We start from the raw sequence: 21315 nt of genomic DNA, 5'->3' as shown, positions 1-21315 counted from the left end.
AAAAAGGTTTAAACATATCACCAAAATGCAAAATATAAATTATTCCAAAATGATATACTGAATTTTTATGCTTTCAAAACTTTTATCATACAAATGAACTCTGTCATCATGCTATTTAAAATGAGAGGAGAATAAAAAACATAGTAGAAGTTACATTAATTAGGTAATCATTTCTGCAAAGTCAGTACCTTAGAAAGATAAAGGCACTTCCTTTGAGCTCAGCATTACCCCATTCATCTTGTAGGAAGATACCAGCTCCCTGTTCTTTTCTATAATGTATACCATACCCAGCTTTTCTTCCCACATGATAAAATTCCACTAAAAGATTTACTTCTGAGGCAGCAGTTAAAGAGAAATGACCATGGGGATATTCACATTTTCATAAACAATTTCCATATTCTCTCTCCCTGTAATCCTAATATCAAGAATCTCATAGGACTCATTTGCACTATTCATAACTATGAGTTCTGTAGGTTTTTCAGCTCATGCTTTACAAAAAATGAGCTTTTTTGGGCCAGCTTCCCTGGTGGCGCAGGGGTTGAGAGTCCGCCTGCCGATGCAGGGGACATGGGTTCGTGTCCCGGTCCGGGAGGATCCCACATGCCGCGGAGTGCCTGGGCCCGTGAGCCGTGGCCGCTGAGCCTGCGCGTCCGGAGCCTGTGCTCTGCAACGGGAGAGGCCACAACAGTGAGAGGCCCACGTACCGAAAAAAAAAAAAAAAAAGAGCTTTTTCATTTGTTCCTAATGACTTTGGTTTATACAAAGAGATCTTAAAGTGTCCCCAGAGCAATCATTTTGCTAAAATGTTGTTGGCGCATCTTTACAAATTTGGCAGCAAAAGGGGGTTTCATTAACAATGGAAATCATTAGGAGCCAAGGGCCCTTGGCAAGTTCAGTGCTCACCAATCTTGTTTTATTTTCAGTGATCAGTACAAATAATCTTGTGAACTATACATTGATTCTTTATCTGGTGGCTGAGTAAGGAAGATAAGGACTTGATGGGTTGGGAGGAGATGCTAGAAAAATCAGAGTGGTATTTTCCAGCTAATCCGCTCCGTGGCTCACGAGCCCAGCTGCTCCGCGGAATGTGGGATCTTCCCGGACCAGGTCACGATCCTGTGTCCCCTGTATCGGCAGGTGGACTCTCAACCACTGCGCCACCAGGGAAGCCCTATCCTTGCTCTTCTAAGGAGCCTTATGAATTTTAAGCAAGTGTACCTCCCAGCATCTGCTAATAGCCATTACTTTCCTGAGAGTTTGGGGATTCATCGCTGAGATCAAGGGCTATTTTTCAGTGGACCATCAACAGGTTTCAGATTATATATGTAAATATATGTAAGTCTCATTTTCATAGTAATGAAATTTGATGCATCTGCTATGCACAGGGGGATAGCTGCTCATGAACCTGAAACTTGACCTGCAGTTTCTTCCAGAGCACATCCAAATTATGTGGTCTTTCTCTTGTTTGAGGCTGCCGGTTCAAAAACAGAATTTGCCTCTATTCTGGGCAGCTTTGCTTTCAAAAGCCTCCTTTGCCCAGAACAACTTTTGTTAGATTCCTTCAGGATGGTCTGTCTGCCACTTCATCCAGCACTTCATTGCTGGGTGCCCTTTCAAGATTTCTTCTCCCTGCTCTGTATATGATCAGCTTGCTACACAGCAGCTCCTTAAATACACCCCCAGCCTATGTCCTTTAAGTCAGCCAGAGGCTGTGTTTTAACAAGTGTCATTTCGATTCTGGTGAACAGAATGGAAGCTTATTGTTGGAAAACCATTCTTGCCACCGTTGAATATTTATCAAAGATGACTGGGGGCTTCCCTGGTGGCGCAGTGGTTGAGAGTCCGCCTGCCGATGCAGGGGACACGGGTTCGTGCCCCAGTCCGGGAGGATCCCACATGCCGCGGAGCGGCTGGGCCCGTGAGCCATGGCCGCTGGGCCTGCGCGTCCGGAGCCTGTGCTCTGCAACGGGAGAGGCCACAACAGTGAGAGGCCCACGTACCGCAAAAAAAAAAAAAAAAAAAAAAAAGACTGATTAAACTATGGACTTGAAAAAAAGTAATGAAAAAAAGGGGGTAGAAGTGACATCTGTGGCCAGTTCAGCACTAAGGGAATTGTAGATTGGATGCACTGGTATTACTCTGCAGCCTACTAGTTAGATCCAGGGTTTGGTTGTTCTTACTTTCTATAAGATAGCGTTTTATGGAACAACAAAAATCAGCATTCAGTGACAATTACTGATGATTACTACTAACAGAAATCTATATATCTTATTTTCATCATCATTAGCTATGTCTAAGCTGATAGAAATAAGAAAGACATTCACGTATAGCCCATCCTGATTCTCAACTTACTATACTGTTGTTATAGTGCAAAATATCCTCTCTAAGAACAGTTTCCTCTCCTGCAAAAATAAATTTATAATACAGATATCATGATATTATCGTATAGACGAAATAAAATAAGATAGGTAACCTGGAATGTAGTATTGTGCAAAAGTGGTATTTTCTACCTCTGATGCCCCTTTAGCCAGTGTCCAGGACTTTGCACTGACCAACCCATTTATTCATTTGTGTATGCATTTTACACAGTTCAGCATCAGCCAGGAGCACCTACTGAATTGCAAAAATATGGATTGTTGCTAATGACTATAGTATATGACACAAGTTATTTCTAAGGAACGTAGTTTAGTATCTGCCTTTTTCTTTTTCCTTTTTCTTCTTTCTTTTTTTGCCTTTTCTATATTTCCATATGCCTTTCTGCTTGATACTGGAGACTGGTTTCATACGCAGTAACAAACCTCATTCAGTGGGCTCTATCCCTGAACTCTTTGGTATATTAATTGCTTAAGGCATTTTTTTTAGATAGTAAGCTGTTACTATTAGGTCTAATATGCATTGATCTATGATTTGATGATTTAAGTAGACATTTTCTTGTTAGTTTTTGCAAATTTTTATAGTGACCTCTTGGCCAAAATCATGACAATAATAATACAGTGTTGTGCCCTGTAGCCTGTAATATTTGGAGGGAAAAAATTCATCCTCTTTTCTAGCTCTTGATTTAAAGGAAGACTTTAAACTTTTAACTTATTGCAGTTAGTAAAGATGGATGCATTTTTGTAATCTTATGTTGTATCTACCAGGACTGACACACTCTTCAACATATGGTGGCAATGTTTTCCCTAGTGATTGCAGATGTGCCGTGTGGCAAGCTGGTCATAAACAGAGCAGGGAGAAGAAGGTTTCACCACCCACTGGGAAGACTATTATGGGTACCTTCGTCAAGGGATTCCAGGGCTGAGAGGGAAGACAGGAGAAAGAAGTGAAGCTCTTTTCTGGTTTCTTCTGATGTCTATATTCCTTTTGTTTCTTCAAAAACAAAACAAATCTATCAAACAAACAAAATGCTTGCCTTCAAATACCATAAAGGAGAAAAAGCTTCAGTCAACAAGATTAAAGTAACTATTCTCCAAACATTTTAATTATTGGTAGGAAGAGACAGAATAATATACTTTTAGCCATTTCTGGGAACTGTGAATTTCGTATGATAGTACTAACAACTCTACACATTTGGTATCCTGATACACAATCTCCAATATCCTGATTGTAGACCTACTTAGCTGCTTAACAGAATAAGATGAAGATCATCTTATTGGTAGTCATTCAGATGCTTCCTCCTGTTTTCCAAATACTCCATTAACCAAAGCAATGTTTTAACCATCAAAGTCTTAAATATTTAAAAGGGATTGTTTCGTCTTGTTATCCAGAGAAAACATTTCTTATTATTAACCACATTCAAATTACAAATGAGAAATTTTAATAATAAATTACTAAATATTATACAAAGCAGAAATGCATTTTTAATTTTTTAAAAGATTGGACTGTTCTTTAAGAGACCAGTTCTTTTAAATGTGGGGTATATATCAAAACTTGAAAGAACAATATTTAGTAAAACATTGCCACGGCGGAGTACACATGAGAATTGCAGCTTATAAATAGCCAAGATTAATTAAATCGAGTAACAGTTTCCCACTGTAACATTTACTTTCTCAAAATTTACTACTTATGTTTATCTTCTAGGTTCCAAAATTTGGAGAGCTATTTGAGAAAAATTATTTTAGAAAAAATTGTCTAAGAATTTAGGAGATGTTTCTGTTTTATCCAGATGAGTCAGTCTCTTCATCCAGTGCTTTCTTGTGGCTCTTGGGTCTAACAATTCTGAGAGCAAAATTTTTGATTGATAAATATATGAATGTTGGTGGAAATATAAGGCACCCTGTTTCTATTTTTTTAAGGCTTTATGTTCTGATTCTTGTTTATATAGTTTCAAGAGTGGAAAAAATTTCATTCAAAACTATCTTTAAATAAAATACATTATTTTATTCATTTAATTGGGAATATTTTTGAATATTGTTACTATATAGCATTATCTCTTTCAGGTAAATCTAATTAACAAAACCATCTTTTTAAAAACTGACTAGTAGAGCAGAATCTGTCTTTATTTTCAATACTATGAAGGTTTTAATTAACAGAAAACTACCATGGGTTGCTTCTTTAGAATACCACTAAATGTTAGAGACATCGTCTACTGTACAGGAGTTTCACTACTAGATGAGGATGTCTGGGAATTCATATGGATGAAATTCCACTCCACCACGGCCGTTTCTGAAAAGAAAATATTACTGGAAGCCTTAACTTGCAGTGATGACAGGAATTTATTAAATAGGTGGGTCAATTAATTTTTAAAATTCGTGTAATGAGAGTATTCTCTGTTAATCAGACTGTACTGAACTTGTTTTTATTTCCTTAAATATATGCTAGTTACTGTAAAATTTATCTTTGTAGAGCTAAGGAAAACTGCCATATTAATATGACTAAAGCTTGTTGATTTGAAAGGTATACCTTAGTTTCTAACTAATTATATGTTTTTTCATATATATGTAAGACAATATTTCATTATAAAAAGAAGCGTTTATTAAAAAGAATTTTTAAAGTGAGTTTGCATCATCAAACAAAAACTATGATTTCTCCACCCACAAGATTGTTCAGACTTTAATTAATATATTAATTACAATACTATGAATTTGATCTTCCTCCTTTTATAAAAACAAAGTTGTTCTATTGATAAAATTTTTTTAGTAAAGTTTACACTGGACTATTCTTTGAAGACTGTGATAAATTAAATCATGTAATTTTGGTAATTTTATAAAAAATCTTTGTTATTGGACTAAAAATTTCCCCACAATTCTATTCTTAAAGGCTTCTAAATCTATCACTGAATTCTGAAGTGGTGCTGGATCAAGATGCAATTGATGTGATAATCCATGTAGCTCGAAATCCACATGGCCGAGACCTTGCCTGGAAATTTTTTAGAGATAAATGGAAGATACTAAATACCAGGTAAAAATAAGAGTTCAATCATTCATACTGGAGTGAGTAAGTCAAAGGTGACATATGAGAGATAAAAGCCCTACTTTTTGTGGTAGAACCAAGGTCCAGATAATAGCATTAGATTTTGAAGTAGTCAGCCATGATGGGTGTTGCCACCCTTGTGAAACTCAGAATTAATTTAACAGTTCTATAACATTATTCATTTATTAAAGATTGATAACCACAATTATATATGGAAATGTGCAGAGTGAAAAGGTTTAGCATTGCAGCTTTCCTGGAAGATCTATCAAACTGTCTTAGGTTGAAGGAATCATATCATTAAAACCCTATATCCTGAGTGTGTTGTAGAAAAGATGATTTATGAGTCATATGTAATGGTATTATAACAAGAAAACTTTAATTAGTTCTGTAGAATTGTTTAAATTCTTTAAAAAATATACATATCATAAAACACCTGAAATAAAACCATGATATCGAGAAGGAATATTTGAATGTCTGTATTCTAGTTGCAGTAGAATTTATTCCTGAGCCATCTTGCTTCATGTTGAGAATAATTCAGCCTCAATTTTGGAAAATATTTCATTATGTATTTAAATATATTATAATAAATGTTAATTTATTACTCTAATAATCTCTATGGTATTTTAAAATTAAATTCATCATAAAGCATGTAAATCCTGCATGTTCTCCAACTTAAATGTCCCCAGACAACATACCTACTGTTCTATCTCTTAAAAACTGGTGTATAAACTTTATTTTTTAAAAGCATATTTTTATTGGTTGACCTTGTATAATGAGTTCAATTTGAATGGATATGTCATATTAAAACATATTTCTATCTATAAATATTTCATTGTTAGAAAGCACTGATATACCTAGAAAGCACATTTTTTCCCCTAGTACTTTCAGCTCAGAAATTGGAATGTTTGAAAGATTAGAGCTTGCTTTGCTGTCATGCACATAGTATAATGAATAGTCAGACACAAGGTGGAATTAATATATATATAAACAAGTATTTCACTTCAAAAAGTATCAAATATCTACCAAATAAACAGTTTCGTTAGGGAGTGGTTTTGTAGATCAGAGTTCAGTGTAATGCATGTATAGTTTATAGTCCCTACCAAAAAATGTTTGGTTCCTGATATGCCTGTTTTGTTTCACTGAGAGTCCATGATCTCTAATCAAAAGGTAGAAAGGTTGAGACAGCATTAAAACCACTTCAGTCTAATGACCTCTTTGTTTTATTAACTGAACATTAATAATAGGGAAAACTCTGAAGAGGGAGGAAGAGGCATTTAGAAACTCAACTTTACGCTCAATTTTTCTGTAAACATAAAACTGCTCTAAAACTAAAGTCTGTTACTTAAAAAAAAAAAAAAAGGTAGGAAGATTGAGGCTTCAGCGTTTCTACAGACACGGCAGTGTGTATCTTAACAAATAGGACTGTCTCCTCCATCTTCTACTCCTCTGTCGATCTTTGAACATGAAAGTTCATGGGGAAACTGTCCAAGGTTCTGCTTGCTTCCTGCCCTGCAGATTCTCCCTGGTTTTAGTTGCCATCAAATCTCGTGGCTTGAACCATTCCCAAATCTACATCTCTAACTCAGACATTTCACCTAAGCTTCACCCTATGATAGACAGTTTCTTGTTGAGATCCCCTACTGGGGTAAATCGTCATTTTCCTTTTGTCTTCCTTTTCGCAGTAAATATATGGTCATCCACCAATTGCTCAAGCCAGGCACCTGGAAATCTACATATGGTTCTCCCTTTCCCTTGACATAGGTAACACTTAGGTTTGAGGTCTTATAATTTAACAATTCCTAAATGTGTCGTGTTTCTTGAATTCTTCCTCTCTTTCCTGCTACCGCTGCCCTAGTGAAGGTTCTTATCTCTTGCCAGTACTCTTCACAATAGCCTTCTGTCTCCTGTCTTTATATTCACATCTACCGCCACCAGCACCACACACATACACACACTCACTCACACACACACACTCACACAGACACATATTCACACACACATACACATACTCACACACACATACACAATCACACACATACATCTTCCCTTTGTCCCAAGAATCTCTCTGAAAAGCAAAAATGATATTTTCCTGCTGTAAAACCTTCAGTACCCTGTGCCACACTGAAAATCTAAGCTCCTCTCTTCCTAACCCTCCTACCTCTTATTCTATTATCCTCAGCCTCACAATTTATACACTCAATACCAAATGCATGTAGTCGGCGGCATACACCATGTTGTTTCACACCTCCTTGCCTTTGTTTATGTTGGCTCTCTGCCTAAAATTACTTTCTTCCTTGATATTTGAACTACCCCATACTTAATCTATCTGGCATCATCTCCCGGAAGCCTTTCTGAAGACCCCGCAGCTAAAGAGAATTTCTCTGAACACTGTATAATTTTATTTTCACCACAGTTAGCCACAATAACTGGGAATGATTTGTTTACAATACTAGACAGTATATTACCTTCAGAGAAAAGATTGTGCCTTTTTCTTCTTCACATAACTGCAAGCAAAGCATAAGCAAAACACTCTTTGAAGAATTATTCTCATTCCTGTACAGTAGGCCATTTCTGTAACCACATATTGATCACTAATGATTACTTATATTATTACTGAATGTTGATTTATTTTATTTTATTGATATAACTTTTCCCATGGAATAGTTCAATGTTAGAATTACAGCAAATTAGGATGGTCATACAGTTTAGCTCCCCTCATTTTACAGATGAGAAAACTGAGGTTCCAGAAGCTAAATTACTTAAGTTCCCACAGGTAAGAACAGCATTAGAAAACCTCTTGTAGTGATGACTGGACCTCTGCTTTCAAAAACTCATAATCAGGCTTCCCTGGTGGCACAGTGGTTGAGAGTCCGCCTGCCGATGCAGGGGACACAGGTTCGTGCCCCGGTCCGGGAGGATCCCACATGCCACGGAGCGGCTGGGCCCGTGAGCCATGGCCGCTGAGCCTGCGCGTCTGGAGCCTGTGCTCCGCAACGGGAGAGGCCACAACAGTGAGAGGCCCACGTACCGCAAAAAAAAAAAAAAAAAACTCATAATCTTATCTTTAGAGTACTTTTTTTTTTTATTGAAATGTAGTTCATTTACAATACAGTTCAGGCATAAAACATAGTGATTCCATAGTTTTATAAATTACACACCATACAATGTTATTAAAATATTATTGACTATATTCCCTGTGCTGTACATTATATCCCTGTGACTTATTTATTTTATAACTAGTATTTGTACCTCTTTTTTTTTTTTTTTTTGCGGTACGCGGGCCTCTCACCGTTGTGGCCTCTCCCGTTGCGGAGCACAGGCTCCAGACGCGCAGGCTCAGCGGCCATGGCTCACTGGCCCAGCTGCTTCGCGGCATGTGGGATCTTCCCGGACCAGGGCACAAACCCGCGCCCCCTGCATCGGCAGGCGGACTCTCAACCACTGCACCACCAGGGAAGCCCTGTAACTCGTATTTGTACCTCTTAATCCCCTTCACTTCACTCCACCCTCCTCCCCTCTGACAACCACTAATTCTCTGTATCTGTGGCTCTGTTTCTGCTTTGTTATAATTTTTCATTTGTTTTTTTTCTTAGATCCCACATATAACTGAAAATATGCAATATTTGTTTTGCTCTATCTGACTTATTTCAGGTAGCATAATACCCTCTAGGTCCATCCTTGTTGTTATAAATGGCAAGATCCCTTTTTTTTTTTTTTGTCTGAGTCATATCCCATTGTATATATAAATGCCACATCTTCTTTATCCTTTCATCTGTTAATAGACACTAAGGCTGCTTCCATTTCTTGGCTATTGTAAATAATGCCACAGTGAACACAAGGGTGCTTATACCTTTTCCAATTAGTGTTTTTGTGTTCTTTGGAAAAATACGCGTGAGTGGAATTGCTGGATCGTATGATAGTTCTGTTTTCTCATTTTTTTGAGGAACCTCCATACTGTTTTCCATAGGGGCTGCACCAATTTAAATTGCCACCAACAGTGCATGAGGGTTCCCTTTTCTCCGTGTACTCACCAACACTTGGTATTTCTTTATTTTTTGTTGATAGTCATTCTGACAGGTGTGAAGTGATATCTCATTGTGGTTTTGATTTGCATTTCCCAGATGATTAGCAATGTTGAGCATGTTTTCTTGTACCTGTTGGCCATCTGTATGTCTTCTGTGGAAGAATGTCTGTTCAAGTCCTCTGCCCATTTTTTAAATGGTTTTTCTTTATATTGAGTTTTATAAGTTCTTTATGTATTTTGGATAGTATCCCATAATCAAGCATATCATTTGCAAATATCTTCTCCCATTCAGTAGATTGCCTATTCATTTGTTGATGATTTCCTTTTCTGTGCCAAAGCTTTTTAGCTTGATGTGGCCCTATTTGTTTATTTTTGCTTTTGTTGACCTTGCATGAGGAGACAGATCCACAACATATTGCCGAGACGTATGTCACAGAGTGTGTGGTTTCTTCTAAGAGGTTTATGGTTTCAGGTCTTACATTCAAGTCTTTAATCCATTTTGAATTTATTTTTGTATATCGTATAAGAACATAGTCCACTTTCATTCTTTTATATATAGTTGTCCAGTTTTCCAATACTATTTATTCAAGAGACTGGTTTTCCCCCATTGTATATTCTTGCTGCCTTTGTCACAAATTAATTGACCAGATGTGCATGGATTTATTTCTTTTCCACTGATCCACGTGTCTGCTTTTGTGCCAGTGCCATATGTTTTTATTACTATATCTTTGTGGTATAGTTTGAGGTTAGGGTGTGTGATACCTCTAGTGTTGTTCTTCTTTCTCAAGATTGCTTTGACAATTCAAGGTCTTTTGTGGTTCCACACAGATTTTAGGATTATTTGTTCTAATTCTGTGAAAAATGCCTTTGGTATTTTGATGGGGATTGCACTGAATCTGTAGATTGCTTTAGATAGTATGCACATTTTAACGGTATTAATTCTTCTGATACATAGCACTGTATATCTTTCCATTTAATTATGTTGCATTTAACTTCTTTCATCAGTGTTTCATAGTTTTCAGAGTACCTGGTCTTTCATGTTCCTTGGTTAAATTTATTCCCAGATATTTTATTCTTTTTAATGTGGTTGTAAATGGAATTGTTTTCTTGACTTTTCTTTCTGATAATTCAGTATTAGTGTATAGAAATGCAGCTGATTTCTGTATATTAATTTTGTTTCTTGCAACTTTATTGAACATTTAGCCTAATAGGTTTTGTTTGTTTGTTTGTTTGTTTTTGTGGAGCCTTTAGGGTTTTCCATATAGTATAATGTCATCGGCAAACAGTGAAAGCTTTACTTCTTCCTTTCCACTTTTTGGATTCTTTTTATTTCTTTGTCTTGTCTGTTTGCTGTGGCAAGAACTTCCAATACTATGTTGAATAAAAGTAGCGAGAATGGGCATCCTTGACTTGTTCCTGATCTTAGAGGAAATGCTTTCATTTTTCACCATTGAGTATGCTGTTAACTGTGGGCTTGTCATATATGACCTTTATTATGTTTATGTATGTTCCCTTTATACCAATTTGTTGAGGGATTTTATCATGAATGGATACATAATTTGTTCTCAAGTTCTTTATATAGTTGTATTATGGGCATGTCATAGGAGGAGGTGAGTTCAGGGTCTTTCTATGCAGCCATCTTGATCCTGCCTCCAGTTTAGTTTAGTGTACTTTTTTTAATTTCAAAGAATATGATAACCTGTGATAGGTACCCTTAACACAGTAGACAATAAATGAAATGAGAAATCTTTCCAACTCACTGATACATAGTGTTCTTTGCCTTGGGTCATGAGTCAAGTAATTATGCTTGTGGTACAAAGATTATGACATTCAAATGAACAATTTGATGTTTTATTTTAAAACTCACATGAGAAAATGCTAATGTTTTGGGAGCATTTTTGAGAAATTTGGCTCAGTTTCTAGGAATGAAAAAGGATAATGCCGATGTCAATTTTGACTAACCAGACCAAAGGATCTGTGTGACTTACTGCTAATACCCAAGTTTTTCCTGCAGTTCTATCTCTTTTGGTAAGATCCTTCTTCCTTACAGTGATCTAGGTTGCTTTAAAATTTAAACTTTTAGGGAATTCCCTGCCAGTCCAGTGGCTGGGACTCTGTGCTTCCACTGCAGTGTTCGATCCCTGGTCAGGGAACTAAGATCCTGCAAGCCACGGGGTGCGGCCAAAAAAAAAAAAAAGTAAAATTGAAAAATTTAAAATGTTTCTTTCTCTAGCTTTATATTGGAAATATAGTAATTCCTAAATATAATTTTAGAGGGCTCTCTTTAGACCTCTTTGAAACACTGAGCCAAATCAGGATGCATTTGATGGCATCCCATAGCCACAGCTCTTTGCACCTCCCTGACTCCCTAGGGAAATGGCCTTGAATGGCATTAAGACAACACAGGTCACTTGGAGCCCTTGAGAAGGATTCTTAAAAAATATGTGTTGGGCTTCCCTGGTGGCGCAGTGGTTGGGAGTCCGCCTGCCGGTGCGGGGGACGCGGGTTCATGCCCCTGTCCGGGGGGATCCCACGTGCCGCGGAGCGGCTGGGACCGTGGGCCATGGCCGCTGGGCCTACGCCTCCGGAGCCTGTGCTCCACAATGGGAGAGGCCGCAGCAGTGAGAGGCCCACGTAACGCAAAAAAAAAAAAAAAAAATGTGTAGTAGTATTTCCTAAATTACTGCCTGCTTTAACATTAAGACTTTTTTTAATCTTTCAAGGTATGGAGAAGCATTGTTTTTGAATTCCAAACTTATCAGTGGAGTTACAGAATTTCTTAATACTGAAGGTGAACTGAAAGAGGTAAATATTTTCAGATGAGTTCTAATGCTTTTCTTTTATAAAGATATGAAATTATACATTTACTTCAACCATTTCTTTCCAATAAAGTCATACCCATTCCTTTGAAGCACGTGCGCACGTGCACACACACACACACACCCATGCTAAAGACTTTACGCCATTCATTATTTGCAAAGGTATTTCTAACATATTAGTATTTAATATTAAATTCCCATGAGAGGTGCTTGAATGCAAAGATTCTCAAGTTGGGAGACTCCAAATACACTCCAGAAATCTTTGATCCAATCAGCCACCCCTCTATTGATTCTGTGAACCCAGTTTGGGATCCTTGGAACAAAAAAACTATCCTGTCACAATGACTCAGTATTTGGATACAGAGGACCAAGGTTGCTATTGAGGTACAGAACTTGAGATTCATTACTTTGTGGTCTGGTCTACACAAAGAATGACAATTGGATACGGTAATAATGCTTCATGCTATTTGGTTTGTTAAATGGAATAAATTCATACATTTGGATGGAAGTATATCTGGCAACATATATTGATATTAATAGTTCATTTAAAGTTCTGCTGGATACAATCACAAGTGGATTTCATTGATGAAACTGAACTTATTTTTTTAAGGACTAGTGTCCAGTTTGCAGAGTATCTAACATTTTCTTTTTTCTCTGTTTTATGTCTCTGGAAATTTAAACCAGCTAGTTTTGTGACCATTAATTCACATCTCTAATAGTTAGGGGTATGAAATGGGGGGTGGGGTAAGTAGGTAGGAGGAAGGAGCAAAATATTTGACTGATTAAAATGAGTTGGGCTTCAAACATTTATTGCTTTTTAGTCTGCTGCTCAACTCCATTATAAAATATAGCTGAGATTTGGCTTTGAGAATCACAGTTTCCTCAGTTTTCACTGACAGAATGCCCAATGCTGTGACACAGAGCTCATCCCATTGAGCAGGATTCTCCCAGAAGCATCCACCCTGGCACCATCCCTAATATCTCCTAATATTGTCCAATTTTGTATGGTCATCCCCCACGCACTCACTTGGATTCTTTCACACCATGAGCTAAGCTAAGCTAAGTCTCTGATTGTAATGATTTGAAATTCAATTTTTATCCCTATGTGTGTTCCCAATGCTGAAGAATTTGAAAGCTCTAGCACATGTTTTACTATACTTTTTATATTTAATAAAGGAAGCTAAAAGGGAAGGAATTCTTTCATATCCATAGGAAAGAGAAATAAAGAACAATTAAGTTAATGAGTTTATGTATTTAAATGAAGTAGTTTTAATTCTTTGATTTTACATTCAATAATCGGAATGAAAGGCTCATTTAGTGACAACCTGTGCAGTCACTGAAGTGAACACAGACGTGAAAGATCTCTCCTCTCCTCCCCTCTCCCCTCCCCTCCTTTTAGCTCCTTTCCTTCTGCCGTCTTCCTCTCCCCTTGCCTCTCTCCTGTTCTCTCTCCCTCTTCTTCTGTTCTCTAACTCTATCTTTCACGTTTTCCTTGCTTCGGTATAATACCCAGCTCATGGAAAAACATCTGTTAAATGGATATTTAAATTGATTTTATCATATGATGGCCATTTTGCTTTACATATTTCACTTACATATTTAAGTTTTTACACTTGACTTAATTGCCGTTTGAAATGTTCCAAGATACCCCTATAATGAAAGGTGCCATTTGAAAACTGAAACTCAACTGTGGCTTTTAATCCATTATCTGCAAAGCAGCTAGCTTCACAATACAGGCTCTCTGTAGCCTGAGTGATGAATCCCTTCATGACACAGATGCTTGCACTGACTTTCCAGTTTACCAACTGCTGCCTGAGGCTTTTCCATACTTTTATTACCTAATCATCGACTGTAGGATTGTGGGTGGGCAGGGGGTTAATTTGTATCGCCGATAACCCCCTTCCATAAATATAAAGGAACTGAGGAAGTTTCAGTCTCATTTTCCCATAACCAGTGAGCCTCGTAAGCAGAGAAACCAATATGCTCCCTTTGAATGTAGCATATTCTTATTTTCAAAAGTTTATAGATCAAAAGTGAATTGGCATCTTTATGAATTCTGAAAACTAATTTGAGATTGTAATGATCCCCATCAACTTTAGGGGCATTCAGCAAAGACGCTTACATTTTTCTATGGTCCCTTCCCCAAAACTACATTCTGGTACCTGAAACTGGCAATTTCCTTCTAATTACATAGCTGTAGCAATTTGAACAATATTTCTCCATGAAACAGTACATCACTTCCTTAATTTTAAACTAATGGAAGTACAACCTCATGGAACCTCAGAGGCCCTTGCCATTTTTCCATACTAATGCCCGTTCAGCATCCTCTTCAGCACTCTTTTTTTTTTTTTTTTTTTTTTTTTTTTTTTTTTTGCGGTACGCGGGCCTCTCTCTGTTGTGGCCTCTCCCGTTGCGGAGCACAGGCTCCGGACGCGCAGGCTCAGCGGCCATGGCTCACGGGCCCAGCCACTCCGCGACATGTGGGATCCTCCCCGACCGGGGCACGAACCCACGTCCCCTGCATCGGCAGGCGGACTCTCAACCACTGCGCCACCAGGGAAGCCCCAGCACTAATTTTTTTGGCCGCTTGAGCCTTATATACAACACTGATCTAAAAGAACATAGATCCTGTGCATTACAGACATCCCATTTACAGTTTTAATGTTGAAAATATAAACCTCATAATCGGGCAATAGCTAATTCGATTCATTTATATAGTTACTAAGTGTATATTGTGTGCTGCACTTTACAAATTATTTTGTGATGTTTAAGGTCTAGAGTACCCTAAATCAAGAGTACGAAATACTAAAATGTTTTTAATAGAGAAATTAACAAACATGTCTAGAAATTTTATGCTAAGGAGAACAGGGAACACAAACAACTCTGACATCTTACTAAATGTTATTTTATAAAAATGTCTAAACTAAATACTAAATGTTTTTCAAATACGAAAATGTTTTTTAATAGGGAAATTAACAAACATGTCTAGAAGTTTTGTGCTAAGGAGAACAGGGAACAACACAAGCAACTCTGACATCTTACTAAATGTTATTTTATAAAAATGTCTAAACTTGCAACATTTTCAAATAAAAGCATAAGATGGCATAAATATTTAGGAAGCACAATAATAAAAACTAATAGCAGCAGAACATCTACCAAAGAGCTGCCAAAATAAGCAAACTGGAATGCCAGATGCCTTCCATCTACCCCATGCCCTCTAAAGTGAGGCGGGGGTCTGGAAGGTGCTGTGATCATGCCCCAGGACCAGTCAGATGGCTGCTCTGACCACAAGTTCGCCAGAAGAGTTGTGGAGGAGTATGAGGCATAATAAGATCAATTTATGACAACTATGGAAAGTGGGCCACATGTGTTCTGATGAATAAGCTACTCGTAAGATGCATGTGAGTCGTCCCAAGCTCTGTGAGCTCACAACGGAAGTATTTAGTGCACTTAAATAGTGATTTAAGGAATGAATCCCTAGAGAACCCCCAGTTACATTTTCTACTGAGAGTTCTCTTGCAGGATAACCTGACCTACTATCTTTGTGTCAATAACACATTCATAGTCAATCCCATAGTTTGCCTTTGAGGAAGACTTAAGAGTTTTACATCATGTGTTCAGGCTGGCTTTCTACCTCGTCAAAAGGCCAAGAGCACACTCCACAGAGTCAAAGTTGCCAAAGGGTCATTTATCACTATCCGGCATATTCATTCAGTGACTGCCTAGGAAAATATGTAACAATGTGGAACATAGTTTAAAAGAAGTAGCTGTAATTTGTTTTCCTGATTGACCTGTATTATGTAAATAACGCCACTGTAATGCACAGATGTAATGTACAAATGTACACTGTAATGTACATATTTTTGTAATAAAACGCAAAATTCAAAGTATAGATTAAAATGTACTATTTGTTGCTTTAGGAATATAGATTGAATGAATCTGAACATAAATATATAAATACAAATGAATCACTGGATTAGTCAGTTAAGTTTAAAAATATGATTCAAATGCTTTCATTAGACTTCCTTTTTATCTATGTGTACATGTCACTGGTATAGGTGTGTGGCACAGTGCCAGAATATTGAAGGTATTCAATAAATTCTAGTCTTTCCTTTCATCCTCTTTTGTATGTGTAAATCTGGTCAGGTGTCAGATCAGTTTTAAGGATAGCACTGATAAATCTTTGTTACATAATACATTGAATATTTTGCATGTTATTAAAGCATAGTGAATTTGAAGTCTTATAAAGAACATAGCTCTGAGATATGGTTTTCCACTGCTAATGCTTCAGGGCACCAGGTTTTGTAGGAAAGTAGAGGATAAACTTTGAAAAAAACCATCAGTATCATGTAATCAAAGTAATACTGTCATAAACAAACCAAGCTACCCATGAACCAATTTCTAGATTAATTCAGAAAGGTATAATTAACTCCATTTTAATGACTCCCCTGCCCCTGTATCTCCCTATCCCTGAGTCAAGCTTGATGACATTTCTCTCCTGGCATATTCTCCATGTGGTGCCCACCATGTGATGAATCACACCCCACACTAATTACACAGTATAACACTTCTGTGTTGCAAGTTGATTTTTCAGATGTCTATTAGCACTGCAATTGCTGGTTGGTTGCCAGTTTCTTAAGACATACCAAACAGAGAGAAAAACTGCTAGTATTTAATCTTGAAATAAAATCCTTGAGCATTCCCAGAGTATGTGGACTCCCTAGAGAAAATATTTTATCCATAAAATTATGACAAAACATTCAAAAATTATAACATTTTAATTAAAGCTCAAATTCTCTAGCTAAATGAATCGACATTCCTCCTTCATTCTTTCTAAATCTAGTTGCTCAGGTAATTGCAGTGTCATTTATCATCCACTTTTCATAGCATCATTACATTTTTTTCCACCGCCCAATAATTTTGATATTTCCTTGCTATCAAAGATAGTGTCAGGCATTCATACTATTTATTTGAGAAGATGAATAATTTTCTCTCTAAGCACAAAAAGTTAACTTTAATCCTTTTTTTAAAAACTTATTTATTTATTTATTATTTTTTGCTTTATAACAAATTTAATCAGTTATACATATACATATGTTCTCATATCCCCTCCCTTTTGCGTCTCCCTCCCACCCTCCCTATCCCACCCCTCCAGGCGGTCACAAAGCACCGAGCTGATCTCCCTGTGCTATGCGGCTGCTTCCCACTAGCTATCTACCTTACGTTTGGTAGTGTATATATGTCCATGCCGCTCTTTCACTTTGTCACAGCTTACCCTTCCCCCTCCCCATATCCTCAAGTCCATTCTCTAGTAGGTCTGTGTCTTTATTCCTGTCTTACCCCTATGTTCTTTATGACATTTTTTTTCTTAAATTCCATATATATGTGTCAGCATACAGTATTTGTCTTTCTCTTTCTGACTTACTTCACTCTGTATGAGAGACTCTAGGTCCATCCACCTCATTACAAATAGCTCAATTTCGTTTCTTTTTATGGCTGAGTAATATTCCATTGTATATATGTGTCACATCTTCTTTACCCATTCATCTGATGATGGACACTTAGGTTGTTTCCATCTCTGGGCTATTGTAAATAGGGCTGCTATGAACATTTTGGTACATATCTCTTTTTGAATTATGGTTTTCTCAGGGTATATGCCCAGTAGTGGGATTGCTGGGTCATATGGTAGCTCTATTTGTAGTTTCTTAAGGAACCTCCATACCGTTCTCCATAGTGGCTGTACCAATTCACATTCCCACCAGCAGTGCAAGAGTGTTTCTTTTTTCCCACACCCTCTCCAGCATGTATTGTTTCTAGATTTTTTGATGATGGCCATTCTGACTGGTGTGAGATGATATCTCATTGTAGTTTTGATTTGCATTTCTCTAATGAGCAAAGATGTTGAGCATCCTTTCATGTGTTTGTTGGCAGTCTGTATATCTTCTGTGGAGAAATGTCTATTTAGGTCTTCTGCCCATTTTTGGATTGGGTTGTTTGTTTTTTTGTTATTGAGCTGCATGAGCTGCTTATAAATTTTGGAGATTAATCCTTTGTCAGTTGCTTCATTTACAAATATTTTCTCCCATTCTGAGGGTTCTCTTTTGGTCTTGTTTATGGTTTCCTTTGCTGTGCAAAAGCTTTTAAGTTTCATTAGGTCCCATGTGTTTATTTTTGTCTTTATTTCCATTTCTCTAGGAGGTGGGTCAAAAAGGATCTTGCTGTGATTTATGTCATAGAGTGTTCTGCCTATGTTTTCCTCTAAGAGTTTGATAGTGTCTGTCCTTACATTTAGGTCTTTAATCCATTTTGAGCTTGTTTTTGTGTATGGTGTTAGGGAGTGATCTAATCTCATACTTTTACATGTCCCTATCCAGTTTTCCCAGCACCACTTATTGAAGAGACTGTCCTTTCTCCACTGTACATTCCTGCCTCCTTTATCAAAGATAAGGTGACCATATGTCCGTGGGTTTATCTCTGGGCTTTCTATCCTGTTCCATTGATCTATCTTTCTGTTTTTGTGCCAGTACCATACTGTCTTGATTACTGTAGCTTTGTAGTATAGTCTGAAGTCGGGGAGCCTGATTCCTCCAGCTCCATTTTTTGTTCGCAAGATTGCTTTGGCTATTCGGGGTCTTCTGTGTTTCCATACAAATTGTGAAATTTTTTGCTCTAGTTCTGTGAAAAATGCCAGTGGTAGTTTGATAGGGATTGCATTGAATCTGTAGATTGCTTTGGGTAGTAGAGTCATTTTCACAATGTTGATTCTTCCAATCCAAGAACATGGTACATCTCTCCGTCTATTTGTATCATCTTTAATTTCTTTCATCAGTGTCTTATAATTTTCTGCATACAGGTCTTTTGTCTCCTTAGGTAGGTTTATTCCTAGATATTTTATTCTTTTTATTGCAATGGTAAATGGGAGTGTTTTCTTGATTTCACTTTCAGATTTTTCATCATTAGTATATAGGAATGCCAGAGATTTCTGTGCATTAATTTTGTATCCTGCAACTTTACCAAATTCATTGATTAGCTCTAGTAGTTTTCTGGTAGCATCTTTAGGATTCTCTATGTATAGTATCATGTCATCTGCAAACAGTGACAGCTTTACTTCTTCTTTTCCGATTTGGATTCCTTTTATTTCCTTTTCTTCTCTGATTGCTGTGGCTAAAACTTCCAAAACTATGTTGAATAAGAGTGGTGAGAGTGGGCAACCTTGTCTTGTTCCTGATCTTAGTGGAAATGGTTTCAGTTTTTCACCATTGAGGACGATGCTGGCTGTGGGTTTGTCATATATGGCCTTTATTATGTTGAGGAAAGTTCCCTCTATGCCTACTTTCTGCAGGGTTTTTATCATAAATGGGTGTTGAATTTTGTCAAAAGCTTTCTCTGCATCTATTGAGATGATCATATGGTTTTTCTCCTTCAATTTGTTAATATGGTGTATCACGTTGATTGATTTGCGTATATTGAAGAATCCCTGCATTCCTGGAATAAACCCCACTTGATCATGGTGTATGATCCTTTTAATGTGCTGTTGGATTCTGTTTGCTAGTATTTTGTTGAGGATTTTTGCATCTATGTTCATCAGTGATATTGGCCTGTAGTTTTCTTTCTTTGTGACATCCTTGTCTGGTTTTGGTATCAAGGTGATGGTGGCCTCGTAGAATGAGTTTGGGAGTGTTCCTCCCTCTGCTATATTTTGGAAGAGTTTGAGAAGGATAGGTGTTAGCTCTTCTCTAAATGCTTGATAGAATTCACCTGTGAAGCCATCTGGTCCTGGGCTTTTGTTTGTTGGAAGATTTTTTATCACAGTTTCAATTTCAGTGCTTGTGATTGGTCTGTTCATATTTTCTATTTCTTCCTGATTCAGTCTTGGCAGGTTGTGCATTTCTAAGAATTTGTCCATTTCTTCCAGGTTGTCCATTTTATTGGCATAGAGTTGCTTGTAGTAATCTCTCATGATCTTTTGTATTTCTGCAGTGTCAGTTGTTACTTCTCCTTTTTCATTTCTAATTCTATTGATTTGAGTCTTCTCTCTTTTTTTCTTGATGAGTCTGGCTAATGGTTTATCAATTTTGTTTATCTTCTCAAAGAACCAGCTTTTAGTTTTATTGATCTTTGCTATCGTTTCCTTCATTTCTTTTTCATTTATTTCTGATCTGATTTTTATGATTTCTTTCCTTCTGCTAACTTTGGAATGTTTTTGTTCTTCTTTCTCTAATTGCTTTAGGTGCAAGGTTAGGTTGTTTATTCGAGATGTTTCCTGTTTCTTAAGGTGGGATCGTATTGCTATAAACTTCCCACTTAGAAGTGCTTTTGCTGCATCCCATAGGTTTTGGGTCGTCGTGTCTCCATTGTCATTTGTTTCTAGGTATTTTTAAATTTCCCCTTTGATTTCTTCAGTGATCACTTTGTTATTAAGTAGTGTATTGTTTAGCCTCCATGTGTTTGCAATTTTTACAGCTCTTTTCCTGTAATTGATATCTAGTCTCATAGCATTGTGGTCAGAAAAGATACTTGATACAATTTCAATTTTCTTAAATTTACCAAGGCTTGATTTGTGACCCAAGATATGATCTATCCTGGAGAATGTTCCATGAGCACTTGAGAAAAATGTGTATTCTGTTGTTTTTGGATGGAATGTCCTATAAATATCAATTAAGTCCATCTTGTTTAATGTATCATTTAAAGCTTGTGTTTCCTTATTTATTTTCATTTTGGATGATCTGTCCATTGGTGAAAGTGGGGTGTTAAAGTCCCCTACTATGATTGTGTTACTGTCGATTTCTCCTTTTATGGCTGTTAGTATTTGCCTTATGTATTGAGGTGCTCCTATGTTTGGTGCATAAATATTTACAATTGTTATATCTTCTTCTGGGATCGATCCCTTGATCATTATGTAGTGTCCTTCTTTGTCTCTTCTAGTAGTCTTTGTTTTAGTCTATTTTGTCTGATATGAGAATTGCTACTCCAGCTTTCTTTTGGTTTCCATTTGCATGGAATATCTTTTTCCATCCCCTTACTTTCAGTCTGTATGTGTCTCTAGGTCTGAAGTGGGTCTCT

General features: G+C 37.1%; 1 protein-coding gene across 1 annotated transcript in view; it reads left to right on the top strand.

The window, feature by feature from the left end:
* The window catches only part of TRHDE (thyrotropin releasing hormone degrading enzyme), a 405203-nt gene that overhangs the window by 381325 nt on the left and 2563 nt on the right, over nt 1–21315 (top strand). The window contains exons 16-18 of the mRNA XM_060113303.1: nt 4556–4723; nt 5257–5397; nt 12157–12238. Of these exons, the coding sequence (XP_059969286.1) occupies nt 4556–4723; nt 5257–5397; nt 12157–12238 (391 nt within the window). The remainder of the gene's footprint in view (nt 1–4555; nt 4724–5256; nt 5398–12156; nt 12239–21315) is intronic.

Source organism: Mesoplodon densirostris, chromosome 11 (assembly GCF_025265405.1).
Source record: "Mesoplodon densirostris isolate mMesDen1 chromosome 11, mMesDen1 primary haplotype, whole genome shotgun sequence".
NCBI lineage: Eukaryota > Metazoa > Chordata > Mammalia > Artiodactyla > Ziphiidae > Mesoplodon > Mesoplodon densirostris.
Note: the sequence above shows the minus strand (reverse complement) of the source record. Positions and strands in the feature narration are given on the sequence as shown.